Genomic DNA, 21,193 nt, shown 5'->3' with positions numbered 1-21,193 from the left:
AGGAGGCGCCGGAATGTGGTCAGGGACTGGGCAGTCCTGACATCTGTAGGAAGGTCATTCCACCACTGCGGAGCAAGGGTGGAGAAGGAGCGGGCTTTGGAGGCAGGGGAGCGTAGCGGTGGTAGAGCTAGTCTTCTAGTGCAGGCGGAGCGGAGAGGTCGAGTGGGGGTGTAGGGAGAGATGAGGGTCTGGAGGTAGCTGGGTGCAGACTGGTCAAGGCATCTGTAGGCTAGTACAAGACTCTTGAACTGGATGCGAGCGGTGATCGGGAGCCAGTGGAGTGAGCGGAGTAGTGGAGTAGCGTGGGTGAAGCGAGGCAGAGAGAACACCAGGCGGGCAGCAGAGTTCTGGATGAGCTGGAGCGGACGGGTGGCAGACGCAGGGAGGCCAGCCAGGAGGGAGTTGCAGTAGTCTAGGCGGGAGAGTACCAGGGCCTGGACCAGGAGCTGGGTAGCTCATCCAGGAGCCTCAAAGCCGTGCTGCTCCATAATGGTAACAAGTACCCGTCTCTTCCCCGGCTCACTCGGTGCACCTCAAAGAGGATTACAACAGCATCAAGATCTTGCTGGACGCCTTGAAGTATGATGAGTACGGCTGGGAGGTCATAGGAGACTTCAAAATGGTGGCATTCCTGATGGGTCTCCAATGCGGTTTTACCAATTTCCCTGCTATCTTTGCCTTGGGACAGCAGGGACACCAAGGCGCACTACCACAGACGGGACTGGCCACAGCGGACCGAGTTCTGTGTGGGGAGGAACAACATCAAGTGGGAGCCACTGGTGGACCCCCGGAAGGTGCTGATGCCACCACTGCACATCAAATTGGGCCTTATGAAACAATTTGTCAGAGCTCTAGATAAGGAGTCGGCAGCCTTCAAGTACCTTCAAGACTTCTTTCCTAAGCTGTCTGAGGCAAAGGTCAAAGCCGCTGTCTTCGTCGGACCACAGATAAAGAAGATCCTGGAGTGCAATGAATTCCCCAAGAAGCTCACTAGTAAGGAGAAAGCGGCTTGGAACAGCTTTGTCGCAGTGGTTCGGGGCTTCCTGGGCAATCACAAGGCCGAAAACTATGTAGAGCTGGTTGAGACTCTGGTGAAGAACTACGGCACAATGGGCTGAAGGATGTCCCTCAAAGTCCATATCCTTGATGCTCATCTTGATAAATTCAAGGAGAACATGGGAGCGTACTCGGAGGAGCAAGGCGAGCGCTTCCACCAGGATATACTGGACTTTGAACGCCGCTACCAAGGACAGTATAATGAGAACATGATGGGAGACTACATTTGGGGGCTGATTCGTGAAAGTGATTTACAGTATAATCATAAATCTCGAAAAACTACTCACTTCTAAATCTTTTGTAGTCATTTTTGTATAAATACATGTTAATTTGGATTCATATGTTGTTTTTTTCTGACTTTATGTGAACGAAAAGACACAAATTTGCCCGTTTTCTCATTGGAAATAGGTAAATTTTGGTCACAAAAGCAAAGTTTGTGGGGAATAATAGCCATTTTCTATACTTTTGAGGCATAAGCAATTAGGAAATAACACTTACTACCCAGGTACAAAAATTGTGTTACATAGTGTAATAGAAAAAAAAACTGATAAACATGTTCAGTCAGAAACCCCTTTAAGCCAAACATTTTTTTACAAACTCTTGGTGAAAAAACAAAGCAATGAGAAAATGTTGTTTGTTTCGTGTTTTTATTTATTTATTACTTATTAATAATGCAATACATCCACTATTTAATCTAAATCATCAAGCCAGTAAGTGTCAGCACTGACAGCTAGGATAGCGAAACTACCATTTCTGGGTATTTCATTAACAGTTTAAGCAGACCACCAAAGAGTTCATGTACTGTGGAAAAAATATTAATGCAAATTGAATGTTTCTGGTTCCCTTAAATCTATTCTTGACTTTTATCTGACCTCTTCAATTTCAGGGCAGTAGTCAGATTCTGACCTCTATTATCCAAGATCAGAGGTAATATAAACTGTTTCTCTGAACAACAGGCTCCACCAAGATAGTTAGCATCAAAACCATCCGGGCTGGAATTAAGTTCATGCTAGCGGCTGAGGATATTGATGTGTCTTATCTAGGCATGCATGCCATTAGAGGACCTACAATTATGTGTCGACTTGGAAATGGATACACAAACTATTCGGTTGACAGCAAGCCTTTTTGGAGTAAACTAAAAAATAAATAAATAAAGCAAAGGCTCAATTTAAACACACAGTTGTCCTAATAGTCCTGCTTTTTTAAAAATCTTCACATCTGCTAATTAGCATTGATTATAATGCCAGTTCCGCTTCTTTGTCTCCTAACATCTGTCCATTTTAATAAGTTTGTTTTGTTTGTGTTTTGCAAGAAGATTAACTTTCCTGAAAAGATATGCCTAAAAAACAACAGACAGATAAGCATTTGACTTTTCGAATCAGGGTTCTTGCTTTACCCTACCAGTCTTTCATTACTTTTTCTTACAACAACCTTTTATGTTTTACTGAATGAGGAACTACGACGAAACTAGTTAAAGTGCAAAATGCAAATCCAAATAACATTGTTACTACCTAAACATTTCTATAGTTTAAAAAACAGAAATGATTTAGAGATTTAATCTGTGACAGTTTTGATAATTGATTAATCACTTGGTTTACTACAGTATCTGCCTTTTCTTTTATTAAAGGGAAGTACATTCAGATTAATCATTATTGAGAAAGTACAGCAGAAATGATCTTACTTTTTTGTGAGGTTAAACACGCGTTGAGGATCACCATTTTGGATACGATAAGTTATAGGATCACCTTCACGGTCCGTGGCCTTGAGGAAGAAAAAGATAATCAATGAATGAATGAATACTGCATTAAAAAAAAATTCTGCTAGGTAGTTATTTTATTCATGTACTTTTTCCCATTGTACGTGCCTTTAGAATGCACAAGCTATATTGCTGCATTTTTCAGAAATTGTTTTTCCTACTAGCATATTTCACTTATCAAACTGTATGCTAAAGGTTTCTAGTGTATATATATATATATATATATATATATATATATATATATTTAATTAGCAGGCAGGTATTTAACCAGCGAAAATGTTTGTTCTGGGCAGTCTCCAGAGTGTGTGAAGCAAGGCTGTCACGAAGAAGAAATCTGTGTTTAAGACCTTTTTGGTTGTGTGTGTAGTGTGCAATGCTGCGTGTGTTAAAGTGTTGTTTTGACTGGTAAACAACTTAGCCGTTCAGCGAGTTAGTTAGGGAAACTGAGAAAAGTTCAGTAAGTACTCAGAGTGGGAGTTAGGTGTTTGTTTTGTTTTTGTTTTATTTTATTATTGTAAATATTAAAATTGGCACGCAAGTGCTTTAAAACACTTGAACCCTTTGCGGTGCTATGTTGGACCAGGTCCGACATTACAATTGTCCCTTTCCGGTCTGACATCATCAAAAAGACGTCAAGCACAGGTCTCTAGTCGTTTTTTTTTCTCCAGAAAAAGCAGAGAAAACCTTTGGTGTTTGGTGACAAAACGAGTGATCAGGCGATGATTTATCGGTATGCACAACTATGAAGAGGTATGTGATAAATACAGCAAACAAGGGGTGGGGCGGGGCTGGAGATGCAGTACTGAGTGTCTTGTTGATATGCAGTGCCTTTTAAACCGTTTTACTTTTAATAAAATTACTTTTAAACAGCGCATGTAAAATAAACAGCGCCTGTGAAAATAAATTGGACCTGACGTGCCTGACAGGTGCTGAATAAATGGACCGCTAAGGGTTAAATCTTGTGTCTGGGTTAAAATTGGTTAAATCTTTCACAATACATACCTATATATATATATATAGTGAGATAGTGTAGTCCTGGGGGAATGTGACTACATCTCCCAGAGGGGAGCAGCCTTAGTTTGGTCAATTGATTAATTTAATTTGGTTAATTGTTTAATCAGTAATGATCCCCTGCACCTGGCTAGCATTGTAAATTAGAGCCAGGTGCAGGGTATTTAAGAAAAGCAGCCAGTCTGTTTGGGGCTGCTGAGTAGAAGGAAGTAGGAAGGTAGGAGCCCTGCTGCCGAACAGTCAGACAGGTTTTGGGGTGTGCTCTAGTATATTTTGTTAAACGGTGTGTTTTGTTTTTGTGGTGTGGAGAAACGGCTTATCCGTCCCACTTCATAGTTAGGGTGTTCCTGGAAGTTTAGTTAGCGCTCCAGAGGAGCTAGGTGTTTGTTTTGTTTTGTTTGTGTTTTATTAAAAAAGAAATAGCGCAAAGCGCTTTAAACCTTAATCTCCTGTGTCCTGGGTCTATTTTTAAAGGGGCAAAGAACCCGAGCGGGTGCAAATCATTTACATTATACATATATATATATATATATATATATATTATATACAGACGTGCTCAAATTTGTTAGTACCCCTCCACAAAAAACGAAGAATGCACAATTTTCTCTGAAATAACTTGAAACTGACAAAAGTAATTGGCATCCACCATTGTTTATTCCATATTTAATAGAAATCAGACTTTGCTTTTGATTTTTTATTCAACATAATATTGTAAATAATAAAACAAATGAAAATGGCATGGACAAAAATGATGGGACCGCTAACCTAATATTTTGTTGCACAACCTTTAGAGGCAATCACTGCAATCAAACGTTTTCTGTAGCTCTCAATGAGACTTCTGCACCTGTTAACAGGTAGTTTGGCCCACTCTTCCTGAGCAAACTGCTCCAGCTGTCTCAGGTTTGATGGGTGCCTTCTCCAGACTGCAAGTTTCAGCTCTTTCCATAGATGTTCGATAGGATTCAGATCAGGAATCATAGAAGGCCACTTCAGAATAGTCCAATGTTTTGTTCTTATCCATTCTTGGGTGCTTTGAGCTGTGTGTTTTGGGTCATTATCCTGTTGGAGGACCTATGACCTGCGACTGAGACAGAGCTTTCTGACACTGGGCAGTACGTTTCGCTCCAGAATGCCTTGATAGTCTTTAGATTTCATTGTGCCCTGCACAGATTCAAGGCACCCTGTGCCAGGCGCAGCAAAGCAGCCCAAAACATAACCGAGCCTCCTCCATGTTTCACTGTAGGTATGGTGTTCTTTTCTTTGAAAGCTTCATTTTTTCGTCTGTGAACATAGAGTTGATGTGACTTGCCAAAAAGCTCCAGTTTTGACTCATCTGTCCAAAGGACATTCTCCCAGAAGGATTGTGGCTTGTCAATATGGATTTTAGCAAATTCCAGTCTGGCTTTTTTATATTTTTCTGTCAAAAGTGGAGTCCTCCTGGGTCTTCTTCCATGGAGCCCACTTTCGCTCAAAAAGCGACGGATGGTGCGATCAGAAACTGACGTACCTTCACCTTGGAGTTCAGCTTGTATCTCTTTGGCAGTTATCCTTGGTTCTTTTTCTACCATTCGCACTATCCTTCTGTTCACTCTGGCATCGATTTTCCTCTTGTGGCCGCGCCCAGGGAGGTTGTCTACAGTTCCATGGACCTTGAACTTCTTAATAATATTTGCAACTGTTGTCAAAGGAACATCAAGCTGCTTGGAGATGGTCTTGTAGCCTTTACCTTTACCATGCTTGTCTATTATTTTCTTTCTGATCTCCTCAGACAACTCTCTCCTTTGCTTTCTCTGGTCCATGTTCAGTGTGGTGCACACAATGATACCAAACAGCACAGTGACTACTTTTCTCCATTTAAATAGGCTGAATGACTGATTACAAGATTGGAGACATGTGTGATACTAATTAAAGAAACTAATTAGTTTGAAATATCACTATAATCCAATAATTTATTATCTTTTCTAAGGGGTACCAACAAATGTGTCCAGGCCATTTTAGAATATCTTTGTAGAATAACCAATAATTCATCTCTTTTCACAGCTTCTTTGCTTTATTCTATGACATACCAAAGGCATGGAAGTATACATGATAAAATAGCTTTTAATTTCATCACTTTTCAGGATGAATGAAGCATTATTTCAATGAGCTGTAAGGGTACCAACAAATTTGAGCACGTCTGTATATAGTAAATGAATCGCACCAGCTCAAGGTTCTTGCCCCTTTAAAATCACGAACACACCCAACACACAGAAAATTGGAGGTTCAGCGCTTATGTGCACTTTTAATAATACAAACAAAAACACAAAATAAACCAAACAAACACCTAGCTCCTTTTTGAGCACTGACTAAACACACGGGAACCTGAACTGAACCACAGGACGGCTAAGCCGTTTACCTGCTATAAATCAAAACACTCCATTCTATAAACTTACATTTTTCCCTTTCAATGACTGCCTGGAAGCAGAGCACTCCTTCTCCTTAGCAGCCCTGAGCAATCTGACTGCCCTCTTTAAATACCCTGCACCTGGTTCTAATTTATAATTGCCACTCAAATCATAAACAAATTAAATTAAAAATTAAAGCAACACAATCAAACAATAAAGCAAAACACAATTAACCACACGAATGTGCATTCCGCACATGTTTTTCTTGCAGGGAGGCTTTAACCCCCTCCCTGCTTTCTTACTATATATATATATATATATATCCTTCCTAAAGTTTGATATATATATATATATATATATATCCCTCCAACTTCCACTGCCTCAAAGTGGCAGGAGGGTGACAACGGGTTCTCAAGACAAAGTACAGCAGGGTCCTGACTCTGGCAGATTCAACCATGCTGTCAAAGCATGAGTACCATACTTGGCCAAAGTGGAAGGGGCACTCACCAACCCACCTGGCCATTGTGGTGAGTTATGGCCAACCCCCCCAAGATGAAAGCACAGACAAAAACATGGATTTCACCAAAACAACAATAGAGTTGCAGCCAGTGTCATCTTACTTAAAGGCACTCAAGCTGAAATCGTAAAGTAATTTAAAGTAGGCTACAAACGTGGCAGGGGACTCTCTCTCTTTAGCACGTAAGCAAGAACTTGCAGACTTGATACAACTTTGTTGAGAATTTAAAAATAAAGCATTTTATGAGGTTTTTAACTAGAGGTACAGGGAATATGACTCTGCACGCCCAGAGGTTCTGGGGCTGTGCCCCCCAAGCCCCGGCACAAATCAAGCACTGCTTTGCATGGGAGAACAATACACTTGTGGAAATTATTGCACTTATGACAACTGCTGTCAGACTATGATACTTAAAAATCCCAAATATTGTATATCTATTTTCATTATTGTTCATTTTAAAATAGCACAAACGATCAAAAAAATCACCTTTCTGCATTCTTTATTTTATTAGTTAGTGGTTATTGTGGTTCCATTGCTTATTGTTAGGGCTCTTCATTTATTAAGAAATTGTGTCGGCTCAAAACAAACTTAAAGGGACATTATGTCATCAAAAATAAAACCCCAAAATGAACAGCCCTACTTATAGTAGAGCTTTATTACAAAATACAGCACAGGACTGTACTGCACATATTATACACAGTTTGCATAGAAAACTGCACATTGTTGCATTGTTTTGTCACTCAGGACATTTTTCCAGTGCCACTAAGGGTAAAAAAAAACTTCTGACAACTTCTGATTTTGCCCCGCCCACTTCCAGTTTGACGTATACACATCCAAATTCATAAACGAATAACAAATAGCATGGGCACAAATACAGATACAGATAATGGCTCTATGTACCACCCCTAATATATATATATATATATATATATATATACACATACACATTCACACACACACACACACACACACACACACACACACACATACACATACACCTGAAAGGCCATGATTTGTACATACACTACCGGTCAAAAGTTTTAGAACACCTCCATTTTTCCAGCTTTTATTGAAATTTACACAGTTTAATGTCTCAATGTACTCTGAAATTAAAGCATAGAACAAATAAACAATTGGAGATAAAAAAGAAATCATGGAATCGTTTTGTTTAACAAAATTTAATCTAAATTTTTGACTTATCAAAGTAGCCACCTTTTGCAGATATAACAGCCGAACACACTCGTGGCATTCTCTCTACAATGGAAATCAAATATTGTTCGGAAAGTTCTTCCCAACACTGTTGCAGAAGTTCCCACAAATGTGTTGCACTTGTAGGTTGCTTTGCTTTCACCCTTCTGTCCAGTTCATCCCAAACCAGCTCGATGGGGTTTAAGTCTGGAGACTGGAGACTGTGCTGGCCATTCCATGATTTGAAGCCTACCGTCTTGTTCTTTTCTTCTAAGGTAGTTCTGACATAGCCTGGAGGTATGTTTTGGGTCATTATCTTGCTGTAGGATGAACCCCTGACCAACTAGGCGTATACCAGAGGGTATTGCATGGCGCTGCAAAATGCTGTGGTAGCAGTTTTGGTTCAGGGTGCCACTCACTCTGTGCAAGTCGCCGACTCTGGATCCAGCAAAAGAGCCCCAGACCATCACGTTTCCTCCTCCATGTTTGACAGTTGGTGTCACACACCGAGGAACCATCCTTTCGCCTACTCGACGGCGTACAAAAACCCTGCGTGATGAACCAAAGATTTCAAATTTTGATTAATCGGTCCATAAGATCTTCTTCCAGTCTTCAGTAGTCCACTGGCGGTGCTTCATGGCCCAGGCAAGCCTCTTTTTCTTATTTTGCCATCTTAGCAATGGCTTTCTTACTGCCACTCGACCTGTCAAACCTGCAGCTCGAAGTCTCCTCTTCACAGTTGAAACTGAGACTTGCTTACTTCGACCAGTGTTAAGCTGTGCTTGAAGCTGTTGTCCTGTGAGCCGCCTATCACGCAAGCTGTTGACTCTCAGAAACTTGTCTTCTGATTCTGTTATGGCTTTGGGTCTGCCAGACCTCTTCCTGTCAGAGTTTCCTCCAGTTTCCAAGTGCCTTTTGATGGTGTAGGAAACTGTACTCACTGACACCTTGGCTTTCTTTGCAATTCCTCTAAAGGAAAGACCTACACTTTTAAGGGTTATAATGGTCTGTCTGTCTTCCTTTGTTAATTGCCCTTTTCTCGCCATTATGACAGCAATATACTACTTCCTGCAGTACAATACTGTCCAAATAATGCTTGAGGGTGTAGTAACACAGTCTGTTCCAACACTGCTTTTATACAAACAGAGGGTTTGTAAGTAATCAACACAAGTTGGGACACCTGTGGGAATTGTTAGCATCAGCTTTCAAGGCTTAATTTACTTCCATTGCTGCAGAACAGCTGTAAGTTGTTAACCCATTACTTGTTCCCTGAAAAAGGCCTTTTTGTATAACTCTGAAATGTACATTATTTTTCAGTTTTTGGTAACCTAAACTTTTTTTTTAACCTCTGGCAGTTTACCGCTTACCTCTGTACCATTTCAGGTTATTCACTGGACTTGAACTGCTTAAATTTCAATAAAAACTGGAAAAATGGGGGTGTTCTAAAACTTTTGACCGGTAGTGTATATATATACACACACACACACACCTGAAAGGCCTTAATTTGTATTAAAACACTTTTTTTTATCTGGGAGCAGAATGTTCTTATTTCAAATGGTCTGGAAGATTACTAAGTACATCCATTTAGTGCTTTATTAAATGAGGTATGAATCATTTTCATTTACTACGTTTGTGCTTTTATAAATTTGTGTTCAACAGTGTCCAATTATTCTCTGTAATGAACCGAGTTCCCCGTATTAGTGCTACTACTATACAGCACTGAAGAGTTGTGAAAAAAGACGCCCACCAGCTTCTGACAGTTCTTGCCTTGTAAACGTGTGACGGCTGAATTTGGGCTCCTAATATTAAATACTAAATACATAGTTCACACACCCTAGTCTCTGCATGTCGCCTTGGATAAAGGCGTCTGCTAAATAACCAAATAATAAACATCAGTCTCATGGTTTACAATGAGGCTAGTCAGACATTAAAGTTACATTTTGGAAGGGGAACTGCAATATGAAAACATCTTTAGTAGTGGGGAGCTGGGAACTATCTTATAGCAAGTAGTCATAAATAAATAAATCATGAATATAGGTTCAAAACAGAAGCAATGTACTGCCACTTCAGATGAAACCCGCAGCAGGCTTTACAGTATGTGGTGAACACCTGTGTCTTGGAACATCAAGTCACACAGTTCCATGCATAGTGTGTGTTCATTACTGTCCTTTACCTGCAAGTTCAGTAAAATGGCTCCAGTTCTCATGGCTTCACTGACTTCAAGGCTGTACATGAACTGTGGGAATCTCGGGGGGCTCTGATTGTTTGGTGGTAGCACCTCAACATAGACAGTAGTTATGGAGCTCCTGTAGTTAGAAGAATGTACAAGAAATGAAGATAAATATGGCAAGTGAACTTGTGTTAATTAACATTTACCAGATGTAAAGGGAATGGGGAGCTTTAAAACAATTCATTATCAAGAATTGAAGCAAGCCTTGGATTAGGTTTATATTGTATGGTACACAGTAACTAGAATACAAGACATGTTGATTCTGAAATAGGTGCATAATAAGGAAACCAAATGTTAGACAAAATAACTGCAGTAACTACTGCAGATTACAAAGCCTTGGGATCCCAGCCTACCATGAACTGTAATGATTACACTAACACACACCACTGTTCAGGATTTAAAAGATACAGTAAAAGGTTTACATTGTTCTCGGTTTCTCTAGCCTGAACTCAAGCTTCAGGGCACTGGAATTTTGCCTGAAGAGTGAAGACGACATGAGTACTTTTCATAATAAGATGCAGTCGTGAAGTATTATAACAGCAGCTGGGGATTTAAGTGGATTTAAGAATGCACACTCTTCTTTATTTGAACTGAGTGTTATCTGGGTTTAGATAGGTTTGAGTACACAGTAAAGCCAACACAAACTTACCCAGCTGTAGTAAAAAAACTTTATCGCTATCATCTGTACCACTCAGTCCCTATCTGTAGAATCAGGGTTTAATAAGCAAGTAATTATTTACCTGCTGCTTGTCAACTGTTTCTCCCTGTTATCAGGGTGTATCAAAACAAAACAAAAGAAAAAATCTTGTTTGCAGTTTAGCTCCATGTATGGTCTGCACATTTTGCTGCAAATGTAACCTTGTTCAGTCAGATGTTTCAAAAGTTTAATTAGTTTAATTTTTTTTCTTTACATCTTCTCTGCTTATCTCATATAAACTAAGACCAAAATGAATTTGCAATGTGGGCATCACTCCCTGGATCATTCAAATCTGAGGATGCCTGATTATTTGATTAATAGTTCACTAATCATGTGTTAAGTGACAATCGCATTGAAATTGCCACACAACACCAGCTCATTCTGCTGAATGCCATCCCAAGCATCTGCAGATGCAATCAGACATTCATCTTTATGGCTATAGTCAGCTCTTTAATAAAATAAGATGTGTTTCCAAATGTGTTAATTAATTAATTTCTTTAAAGACAATTTGGTTCCTAAAATGACATCTGATTGCAGTATTTGGAGTTATTTGCAGATGACACGTTGTGACATGTAGAAGAATTAGAAGAGCTGTACATATCAATGTTGTGACAGTAAGCTAGGTTAGAGTCAATTTCTGATTCAAACCCAAAACAGGTCTGCCCTGGATTGATTCTATAGGAACAGTAACAAGGTTTCCAGGGGCTCTTACTTACAAAACCCATCACATCTTATAATGCTCCACATGTACTTAATTTATTTACCTCCTCTGAGAAATAGGTGCGTTGTCTGATGCTTTGACAGTAAGGGCATAAGAGCGCCCGATGATCAAATTGACACCAGGAGCCACAGTGATCAGGCCGGTCCTGTTATTAATGATGAAATCTCCCTGAGCTCCAGCAAGAATTTCATAGGTGATTTGCCCATTCAAACCTTCATCAGCATCCAAAGCTGTGAGCTGTAATTCAGAGAACAAAAATGATCTTTTAATTCATTTTTTTGTTTCACTAAAGACAACAGAGCCTGATTTTCAAAGCTTTCAAATCACATTATGTACTTTTTTATGCACTTCAAGAATGCAACACAACTGATAAAAACAGAGAATAACATTGAAGTTTAAATGCAAAAGCAAAGCAGTTTTACACTTAAATCAATAAAAAAAGCAGGCCAAAAGTGGGTTGTACTTTATTTATCACAACTGAAGTAACATCACTGCCCTGTAATTCTAATTAATCCTGCTAAATACAACCTAAATACAAAGCAAACCAGTCAGTGCAAGCTTGCAGGTTTTAGGACCGTGGGGTTAAGATCTATCATGGTTAAGCTCATTAAAATAGATCTCACTGTTTCACACTATTTTACATTAAATACATTTTATAGGACACAAAAAGTTGCTGTATTGGGGAATTTCAGTGTGTAATAAATCGCAAATACTTGAAGAAAACTGCAACTATGCACATAAAACAGTTTTGTCTAAGCAAGCAAACAAACAATAAAGTACATATGGCCAAGCAAGATAAAGGCACTCAGAAATTAAAAATGTGCAGCTTCATCCCAGAACACAATCAATCTGGGTTCACTTGAAATACAATGTGTCATCTTTCAGGCACCTCACACAGTCACAGGTAAAGCAAAATAGATGCATGCTTTGCAAGTGCAATATTGATTTAGCTGTGGCAAAATAAACTTAGCATAGCATTGGGGGACCCTGAAAGCCAGAGTGATTATGGTCTTGGAGGTAAAACTTCCAAGGTAATTAAAATCATAATCATATGTACCCATAAGAATTAACTAAATATGATAGCATCTTGTTCTGAAATCTGGGACAAACCTTTAAAATCCAATCTACATGCAACAAGATTTAAATAATAAATAATGACTAAAAGACAGATTTAAAAATATAGAATTCAATTATCTTTTACATGCTTATAAAAAAGAAAACCTTTAGCTGACCTTCTGGTAATTTGGTCAAGCAATAATACCTCTTTTCTTTTTTCACAACCTTTAGAAGTGAAGTTTTTGCCCTACTACTGTATGTCAAAGTGAAGTGTCTATTATATCCTATCACATGGTTTTATGTCTGGGAAATGGCTAGGCTCAAAACTGATCTTGTTCATAAAATCAGCAAGTCTTCTTCAGATCCAAATTAAAATAGTAAATAGATTTTATAACGGTGGCAATGGTAGAATGGGTCTCTGTTCCTAACCTCATTTCTAGGAGACAGAATGACTGATTTTGAAGTCAGATTAAACCTTAACCTTTTACCTCATCTTTCTTTTGTCTCAGCAGGCCTGAGCAACTGGCTGTACTCATGCCCTGATAATGGCATGACATTCATCCCTGACAAACATACCAATTCAATGTTTTATGTCTTGGGAATTAAAATAGCCCAGGCTAAAACAATTAAGGATTAATACATTAGGAAAGGCTAATGTTGTCTTTAAAAGGGAACCACACCACAGGACTGGAAAGTTGTTATTATTTTGAGTAAGTGGATTGTTTGCAAAAAGAACCGTTATAGTATTGATTACCCGTAAGACAGCCTCTCCCGGTTGCATGTCTGTGTAAACATTTACACTGTAGGAGATGTTGGAGAAGGTTGGAGTTTTATCGTTGGCATCGATCACCAGGATATTAACTGCGACTGGAGTACTTTCCTGGACTCCATCAGAGGCTATCATCTTTAGGGAGAAAATGAAGAAACCCATTAGTTCAAACAGATTATACCGCCCTCTCAAAACCAAGCATACGCTAAGGTACTACTCACTCCCCCAAAGGCAATACATATAGAATACTGTATCATAGTTAAATTGCTTGAAGCGGATTCAGCAAACCTAAAAACAGAATAGAATCTCTCCTAAAACTGAAGAATAAAGCCAACTACTGTATATGAAACTTATTAAGCAACAAGAATTTACAGTGTTTTCTTATGCTTTTTTTGTTTTTTAAATAGTATAATTTGTACAATATCTTTTTTTTTACAGTGTAAACTGAAAGGAATGAGTAGTTATATTTACACTCTTTTTCTTCATAATTATAGATTCAGATGTTGAGAAGAGTTTTCACATTTCCTAAGTGATAACATAGGCAGGTATGTGTGTTTTAAATTAAAGAGCTCAACAAGAGTTTTTGTTTAATGTACCCTTACAATTATAAAGAAATACAATCTTATAGAAAAGTCAAGTCAAGTAACCTGTCGGGCATTTTCCAAAATGCAGCTCAATATCAATGTGCCTCTCCTGAACCTCAGACTGTATGCAGATTATAGTTTTAATAAAGTTATTTACCAAGCTAAAGCAAGTACAGAGCTTGGCGGCGCTGTAGCCATTATCTTACCCCACAATTGTATCGTAAGCCTCTTATCATTTCAAAATGGATATATTTCATTTTCTAAACTTCATTTTCTCTTTGACGAGTGAAGCTCCATTGCTGTGCCACAACACAATCAGTTGGTTTCACAGGCCCCATTTTCCATTATTCTTTGTGAAACAAGCTGACGCAGTTTGAGAATAAGTAAATTCTTGTACTGCATGTTAATGTGAGTGCAAGTCTTAAAATCATGAAGTGAATTTGAGACAAGTGTTCATTGTCCAACATATACTGTTGTGAGCAGAAATATAACTTGTGAGAAACAAAATGTAAGTCTGGGTTATTATTACCCCTTTAAACTGACAGCAGTTTCCTACTGAGAAACAATCCAACTTATCCGCATGATGAAACTGCTTAAAGAAATAGAAGCTGTCACTCAGACAGCGCCGAAATATGAGATATATCCTTTCTCCTATCGAGTGTCTCACTGTGAAGAAATATGTCACTAAGCCCTTAACTGGCAAGTGTGTCACTGTTTTAATCAATTTTTGACAATGAGTTGCAGAAATGCAGGACAGATACAGTACTTAGAATGTTAACTCCAGAGCAGAGCCATAGATAGAAGGGGGAGGTACAGTAAACAGATACAGTAAACAGGAGAAACACTGAATTTATAACCGTAGCATGTGATTACACAATCGTTTCATGAAAAATAAAGATCATTCATAGTGGTCCTCAGAAGATAGCAGTATTTATTATTATTATTATTATTATTATTATTATTATTATTATTATTATTATTATTATTATTATTATTTTACCATTATGTAGTGGGAAATGTGGGTGACTAGGGTAGGCTATTGTAGATTTATTACCAGTATTTTGAAAATGTACTCTACTACACATTTTTACTGGATATCTTTTATACCATTAATGTAAAGGGCTGGATTTTAGTTCCGTTCGTAGATGACCTTAAGGATCGTAATTGATGATGCAACCCTTCTGCAGGGAACCTTATATATTGTATGTAGATAAATATATATGCAACCAAAAAATATTCATCAAATAATGCATGGATAGTGCAAAGCGCTCTCTTTTGGAATGTTTGCATTTTTTGGATTTGTGCAACGCTATGTTTGGTTCTGTTTCCCTCCCTATTTTAATTCTATTCAATTTTTTGGTGGCCAAATAAGGCAGGCTGCACTTGCGATTCTTTAACACAACCTAAAAACTTCTTGTAAACGCAGTTTAAGAAAGCTGCACGATATCATTAGTCGTGCAAGGCCAAATTGGAACACTGACAGAAACATTTAAATATACCCTCCCATATTTTAATATTTGGCCATTTGAATTTTGAAGGAAAATGTCTCTCCCTATAAGAAAACTACATGTAAACCCAAATTGTCCAAAAGGTACTACCAAAACAGCGTGCCAAAAAAGTGACTTATTTTAATTTTTGCATGTAAATGAAGCCAAGGAAAATAATAGCTTTATTGCAATATTTAGCCATCAGGTAGCAACAAGTGCAAAGTAACAGTCTCATTGGAATCAAGGAACCTGCTATCTCACTGCTCTCATGAATAAACCACCATGCTATGTTTATTAAAGCTTAAAAGAAAACACTACACCAAGTCCTCATTCACATGCAGAAAATCTCTGGCAATTTAGCATTAGAATCTTAAAAGAGAAAATGCTCAGGACTATCCGTGAGGTCCAAATAATTTATATTACAAGTCATGTCCCCATTGGAACCTATTACCAGCAACTTCACATAATTTCACTAAGAGTGTAGATCTCGCACTCAGAATGTCAATGACACAGCATTCAACATTTTTAAACCACAACAAGTTCTATATAAACAGATTAAGTGTGTTAATATCAGTTTTTCATCTGTTTTTTATTTACATTTAATAACCTATAATATGTTTAAGTGTTCAGTGGCTGCCTCTAATCAAGCTGAGTGTATTTCTCTCGCACTCTTTGCTTTGTCAGGCCTACGAGCAAAGTGAGTCAAATGCAAGAGAAAGTACATTTTTTTTCTTATATGAGCAATCAATATAAAATAATTTTGCTCATCACATTGTTTAAATATTATTTGAAGAGATAAGCTTGCATTGCAACTAATAAAGCATGAACTCAGTGCAATACTCACAGTTAAAGTGTAGGTCTGCTGACGTTCTCGATCCACTGGCTGCAGCAATGTCAAGTAGCGGACTATTCCAGACTGAGTCACGGTAAAAACTGTGTTGTAGTCATTTAAGGAAATTCGAACCATGGGGTCTTTTGTCTTTAAAATAGTATTGAGGAAAAAAGAATTAATCAAACACAATCAACATTTGCAATGAAGTTAACAGACATGCAACTGTCACATAAATTGACTCAAACATTTGCTTTTTCATGACATAAAACTGCAATACGTAAATAACTTTCATAGCATTTACAAACACATGGCAATCCTGTACACCATAAGTTAATTGAAACAAGTAGGGTTTACAATTTAGAAGGCTAGAAATGTTGATTTTAATTTAATCAACTATGGCTTAACCTCTTAACCAAAATACAACTATGAAAATATGTTGTTCTACTTTTTTTTTCATTTGTTTAGGGCAAGTAATTATTCAATAATTTATTGATAACTAAATCTCTAGGAAAATAATTGTCTTCAGTGATTAAATATATTTACAGGCTTGAATACTAAGACATACTGTAAAATCATGTACACTACATTTATACCTATTTGAATGATGACAACAAAAGAAAAATGTACATGCAAGTTTAGATATTGAGTTTTTTAAGTGCACAGACATTGCTTGAAAGAGTTTGAAGAAATTAAAGGAGCACCAGATTGCGGTTTGTTGTCATAGGGTTGATGTTTTTATCAAGTAATGCAACAGAAAACACTTAATGTGAAATAATGATTGCATTTTAATTTGTTAACATTTAATCGGAGGTACAAACAGTTCCTTGCCAAAAAAGCATTGTCTCTTTTTCGTAGGTGATCAATAGAAATAAAAAAAAATAAAAAAAATAAAATCGAAGGCATTCTTAACATTAATTGTGTGACCAGCAGTGGTTCACAAACAAGAGAATATTGCGGAATATTTTTTGCCAATTCAAAATATGTGAGAGTACAATACCTTATTAGGAAGCACGATTGTATATTTGAAAGGAAAATGGTGCTTCTTTTGACATATCAATTATGCTAGAAGGAAGCCGAAAAACAAAACTTGGACTAGATTTGTTTAAAATGTCTGTGTATGTTGTTCAGCCCTGGCAGCTTTTTGAAGTCCATTGTGAATTAACCATTCTTACAGGGAATTCCCCACAAGCTCAGCAGTACTTGGAATTGTATGGATATATATTAAGCTGATTGAAATGCAGAACTCATTCCAATGGGCTAAATAACATCCCTCTACAGTGACAGCCTGGGTGAAACTGAGGTTTTTCTTTCTTTTACAAAAGACAGGTGAACAAAATTTAAACTAAAACTGAGAATACACTGAAGACAACCTTGACAGAAACAGACAGAATGAGAAGTTATTTTTGCTACAATGGATTGGCTTTGTCTGTTGCCTTTTCTACAAATCAAAGGTGCCAGATTTCAAATATTCTTGTCAGAAAATACAACCTTTTCTAAAAGATGATACAGCCCTGCCACCTTAAATCTATATTTGTAATGCTTAGACTACATCTAACTCATTCAACTAATTCAACTTGATTGCTCATTACTGGCAGGCTAATAACTCAAATAATGGGCTTGAAAGATGGTCAACAACTGCATAGGGGCTCAGTTTGAGGTACCAGGTTTCAGGTGAATAGAAACATCTGGACATCCTCCTGTAAAATGCATTGAGTACTATACTGTATAGGCCACCCCTAAGTAACAGATGGAGGCCAGTTCATCATTCAGAGAATGATTATTCTTTTTTTTTCAGGATATGATTTTGTTTGCTCCCTCAAATTTTAAAGTTTTTGAGTCACAATACCAGCTTAAAACATAAATGAACTGACTACTGATATTTTGAAACTTGTTTCTTTTGTTTTGCCTAATACAGTAGTCTCCACGTATAGGAACACCTCCTAAGAGAACACTTCACCTAAGAGAACACCGTTGCAGTGAAACTAATTTTTCCCATTGCAAATGCTCCACCTAAAAGAACAGGAACTTCTCTTAAAAGAACACCTTTTTGGCACCTCTAGCGATTCGTTCACAACTGATGCAGTACTGTTTTGTAACCTGATAACTCATCATCATCAAACTTAAATTCAAATGGTTGATTCAATCTTTTCAAATGTGACTTGTCATTGCAAGAGTGTCTTGGGGCACACTGATTGGTTTATTAAATCTTTCCAGAAATGCCATCATATCATTGCCTTGTTTTATATTCTGATTTCCACACGTGCACCTCATTATTACAAAATGGCATGTAAACAAACGCTGAAACATGCCGCTGTTTCTCTTGCTACAAAAAGTTGGAAATTAACCTGAATCAGACACAAGTTGAAAGCAATTTGGTGTTTTCCGTACTGGTGAGTTGTTTCACCATTCTGTTAAATAATTTTGTGCATGTCTTGAATATTGCTCCTGTACAGGTATTCATAATTAATCTAGAGCTGCTGCTGCATTTTTTAACGTGCGTAGTGGTGCTGTGTCAATGTAGTTTGACAGTTAGTTTATTAGTGTTAGTCTGTCTGTTACTGTATTATTATTATAGTTTATTAACATATACTTGCCTATTGCTTTTCTCTTACTTATTCTGTTCATTTCATATGCTGATGCATGTGGGTCATGACAAGTAATACATAATTATTTATTGATTCACATTGTGTCTGGTGGTCAACTCCGTCTTAAAGAACACTTTGGCTAAGAGAACACTTCACTTGCTTCCCGAGGGATGTTCTCTTAGCCAGAGTCTACTGTAACATGAACTTAATAAAAAGCAACCCCACTACTGTAGTCGGCTATGATTTTATTAATATGATTATTAGAAGCTCTAAAATTTACTCAGTATCAGTAAGAGGAGGTGTTAAGAATACACATGAACAAGTAACTTGTTGAATGTGTCAAGAAAATAGAAGCTTTCATGCAAACAATTACAATTCAAGACCAATGGGAAAAATAGAACTCAAAATAGACAAGCACAAACCACGAAAAAAAGGAAAATAAAACTTCACACTTCTAGTTTGTATAGAACTACCACACTCCCTAAAACCTACAGGCCTGGCACCTAGTGCAAGCTAAAATAAAACAAAAGACAGAAACAAGCATGGTGTAATTGAACATTGTGGAAACACTTTCTTACACAGAATGATTTGAACTTCCCTACTGTAAACTCTAATGGCAACATAATAACTTCAACAGGCACTTTCACTGGTTGTATTTAGTTAAACAGATTAAGAAACTGAGTGGAACTTCTTTTTAATGAAAAGCATCTGCCTAATGAAAGAAACATATTACAGTAGACAAACTTGTTATCAAGGTGTCTTGACAAGGAGTCTTTTTCAATATCAATACCAATGATGTGTTGAAAAAGACTCCTTGAGGAGAAATTCATTTGGTTAACCTATACCCCACTGGGATAAGTAACAGCTGGATTTTTTAACCACTTACGCCAGGATAACCGCAGTTAGATAGTTGATGTAATCCAGGTGACTCCTCAGTGCTGTAAAATACCTATCTCTGTTGGGTACAGGTTAATAAATGTGTGTTTTAAGCTATAATTAAATTTAGATAATACATCTAATATAAAACTAAGAATGGCTGTATGATCCCATTAAAAATATCTTAAGAATGAAATTAATTGAATCAAACAACTGCTGAGAATGTGTCCCTCAATTAAAATGAGTAGATCAGAATTCACCCAAATCTGTGCACAGGCATATCTTAAAAAAAAAAAAAAAAAAAAAAAAAAAAAAAGTATATATATATCAAATATACATCAAATATATCATATCCTCACAGGAGTGAAAAATAGTCTTCAATGTCACGTTTTCAATAAAGACACCTTAATTATTTATTTTCCTCAGAAAACACCATGTTTTACATTTTAATGTAATGTGTTTCAAGAAGCTGCTTTATATCCAATTTTCATTCGACTTGAATACTCATTAAAAAAATGCACATGTTCAAAATCTGATTTTATTAGCAGCTATGTAATATTAATTCCACCGTAAAAACATCTATTGTACCACAGGATAAATTCATATGAATACATTTGCATCTTCTTGTGAAACATTCATTAAACGTTAAACATTATAATACATTTATTATGCACGTTTAGTCAAATAATTCTCACCTCTTCTATGTCGTTATCCAAAGCGATTATGTTAAGCGGTGCTGTAAGATTCCCACTGTTTGAGATTGTTGTGCCCACCGGGGCTGACTCAATGATATACCCTTGATAAGTCGAAAATTCAAAGTATGGGGCTTGATTATTTTCATCGAGGACCTCTACATGTAAATTAGCAAATGCTGGGAGTGGATGTCCATTGTCTTGTTCTGCCTAGAAAAATAAAATGCATATATCATTTATTTATTTAGAAGAATGAGCTGAAGCTGTGACATGGTTTGGGACACATATCGATTGTCAAACAAAATGAGCTCCCCTGTTTAAACCACATGGTTCAGCCTCTACCTTTTGTCGCAATTTCCTTTCTCCTCCACTTTTGTAATGGCTTACTTGGACCAAATTAATTAATATTTTAAAATAAATACCTTGTAAATACACCACGTAAAAGGATACATCTCTAGCTCCATTGATAAAGACAATTATATGCAGAAAAAAATAATGATTAACTTTCCTCAACAGTGCAATTGACCTTAACATGATAGCAAATTCACAATAACTGACTCCCAGGTGGCGCCCATCGCTGGATACAAAAATCCCAATAGAAACATCATTAAAGGATTAATCAATTAGTTAAGGTGAGGGAACACCCCCTGAATTACCAAAGCAGGCAACAGGGACCTAATCTTTTTTATTTACAGTATTCTCTGCAAGTCCTGCCCATTCAGCATGGAAAACTATAAAAACCTACTGAAGACCAT

At 37.3% G+C, this 21,193-nt stretch overlaps 1 protein-coding gene across 3 annotated transcripts in view; it reads right to left on the bottom strand.

Moving 5' to 3' along the window:
- pcdh15b (protocadherin-related 15b) overlaps positions 1-21,193 on the bottom strand; it is a 244,704-nt gene that overhangs the window by 59,777 nt on the left and 163,734 nt on the right. For all 3 annotated transcript variants that reach the window (XR_009330857.1, XM_059035858.1, XM_034031603.3), the window contains 6 exons: positions 20,442-20,648; positions 16,298-16,432; positions 13,368-13,517; positions 11,601-11,794; positions 10,083-10,215; positions 2,738-2,817 (listed from right to left, as the gene is read on the bottom strand). Coding sequence is in view for 2 of the 3 variants with exons in the window: in XM_059035858.1 (XP_058891841.1) it covers positions 2,738-2,817; positions 10,083-10,215; positions 11,601-11,794; positions 13,368-13,517; positions 16,298-16,432; positions 20,442-20,648 (899 nt within the window). In the remaining variant the exon portion in view is untranslated. The remainder of the gene's footprint in view (positions 1-2,737; positions 2,818-10,082; positions 10,216-11,600; positions 11,795-13,367; positions 13,518-16,297; positions 16,433-20,441; positions 20,649-21,193) is intronic.

The sequence above is a fragment of the Acipenser ruthenus genome, chromosome 13 (assembly GCF_902713425.1).
Source record: "Acipenser ruthenus chromosome 13, fAciRut3.2 maternal haplotype, whole genome shotgun sequence".
NCBI classification, from domain to species: Eukaryota; Metazoa; Chordata; class Actinopteri; order Acipenseriformes; family Acipenseridae; genus Acipenser; species Acipenser ruthenus.
The sequence above is the reverse complement of the archived record's forward strand: the minus strand, read 5'-3'. Positions and strand labels throughout refer to the sequence as shown.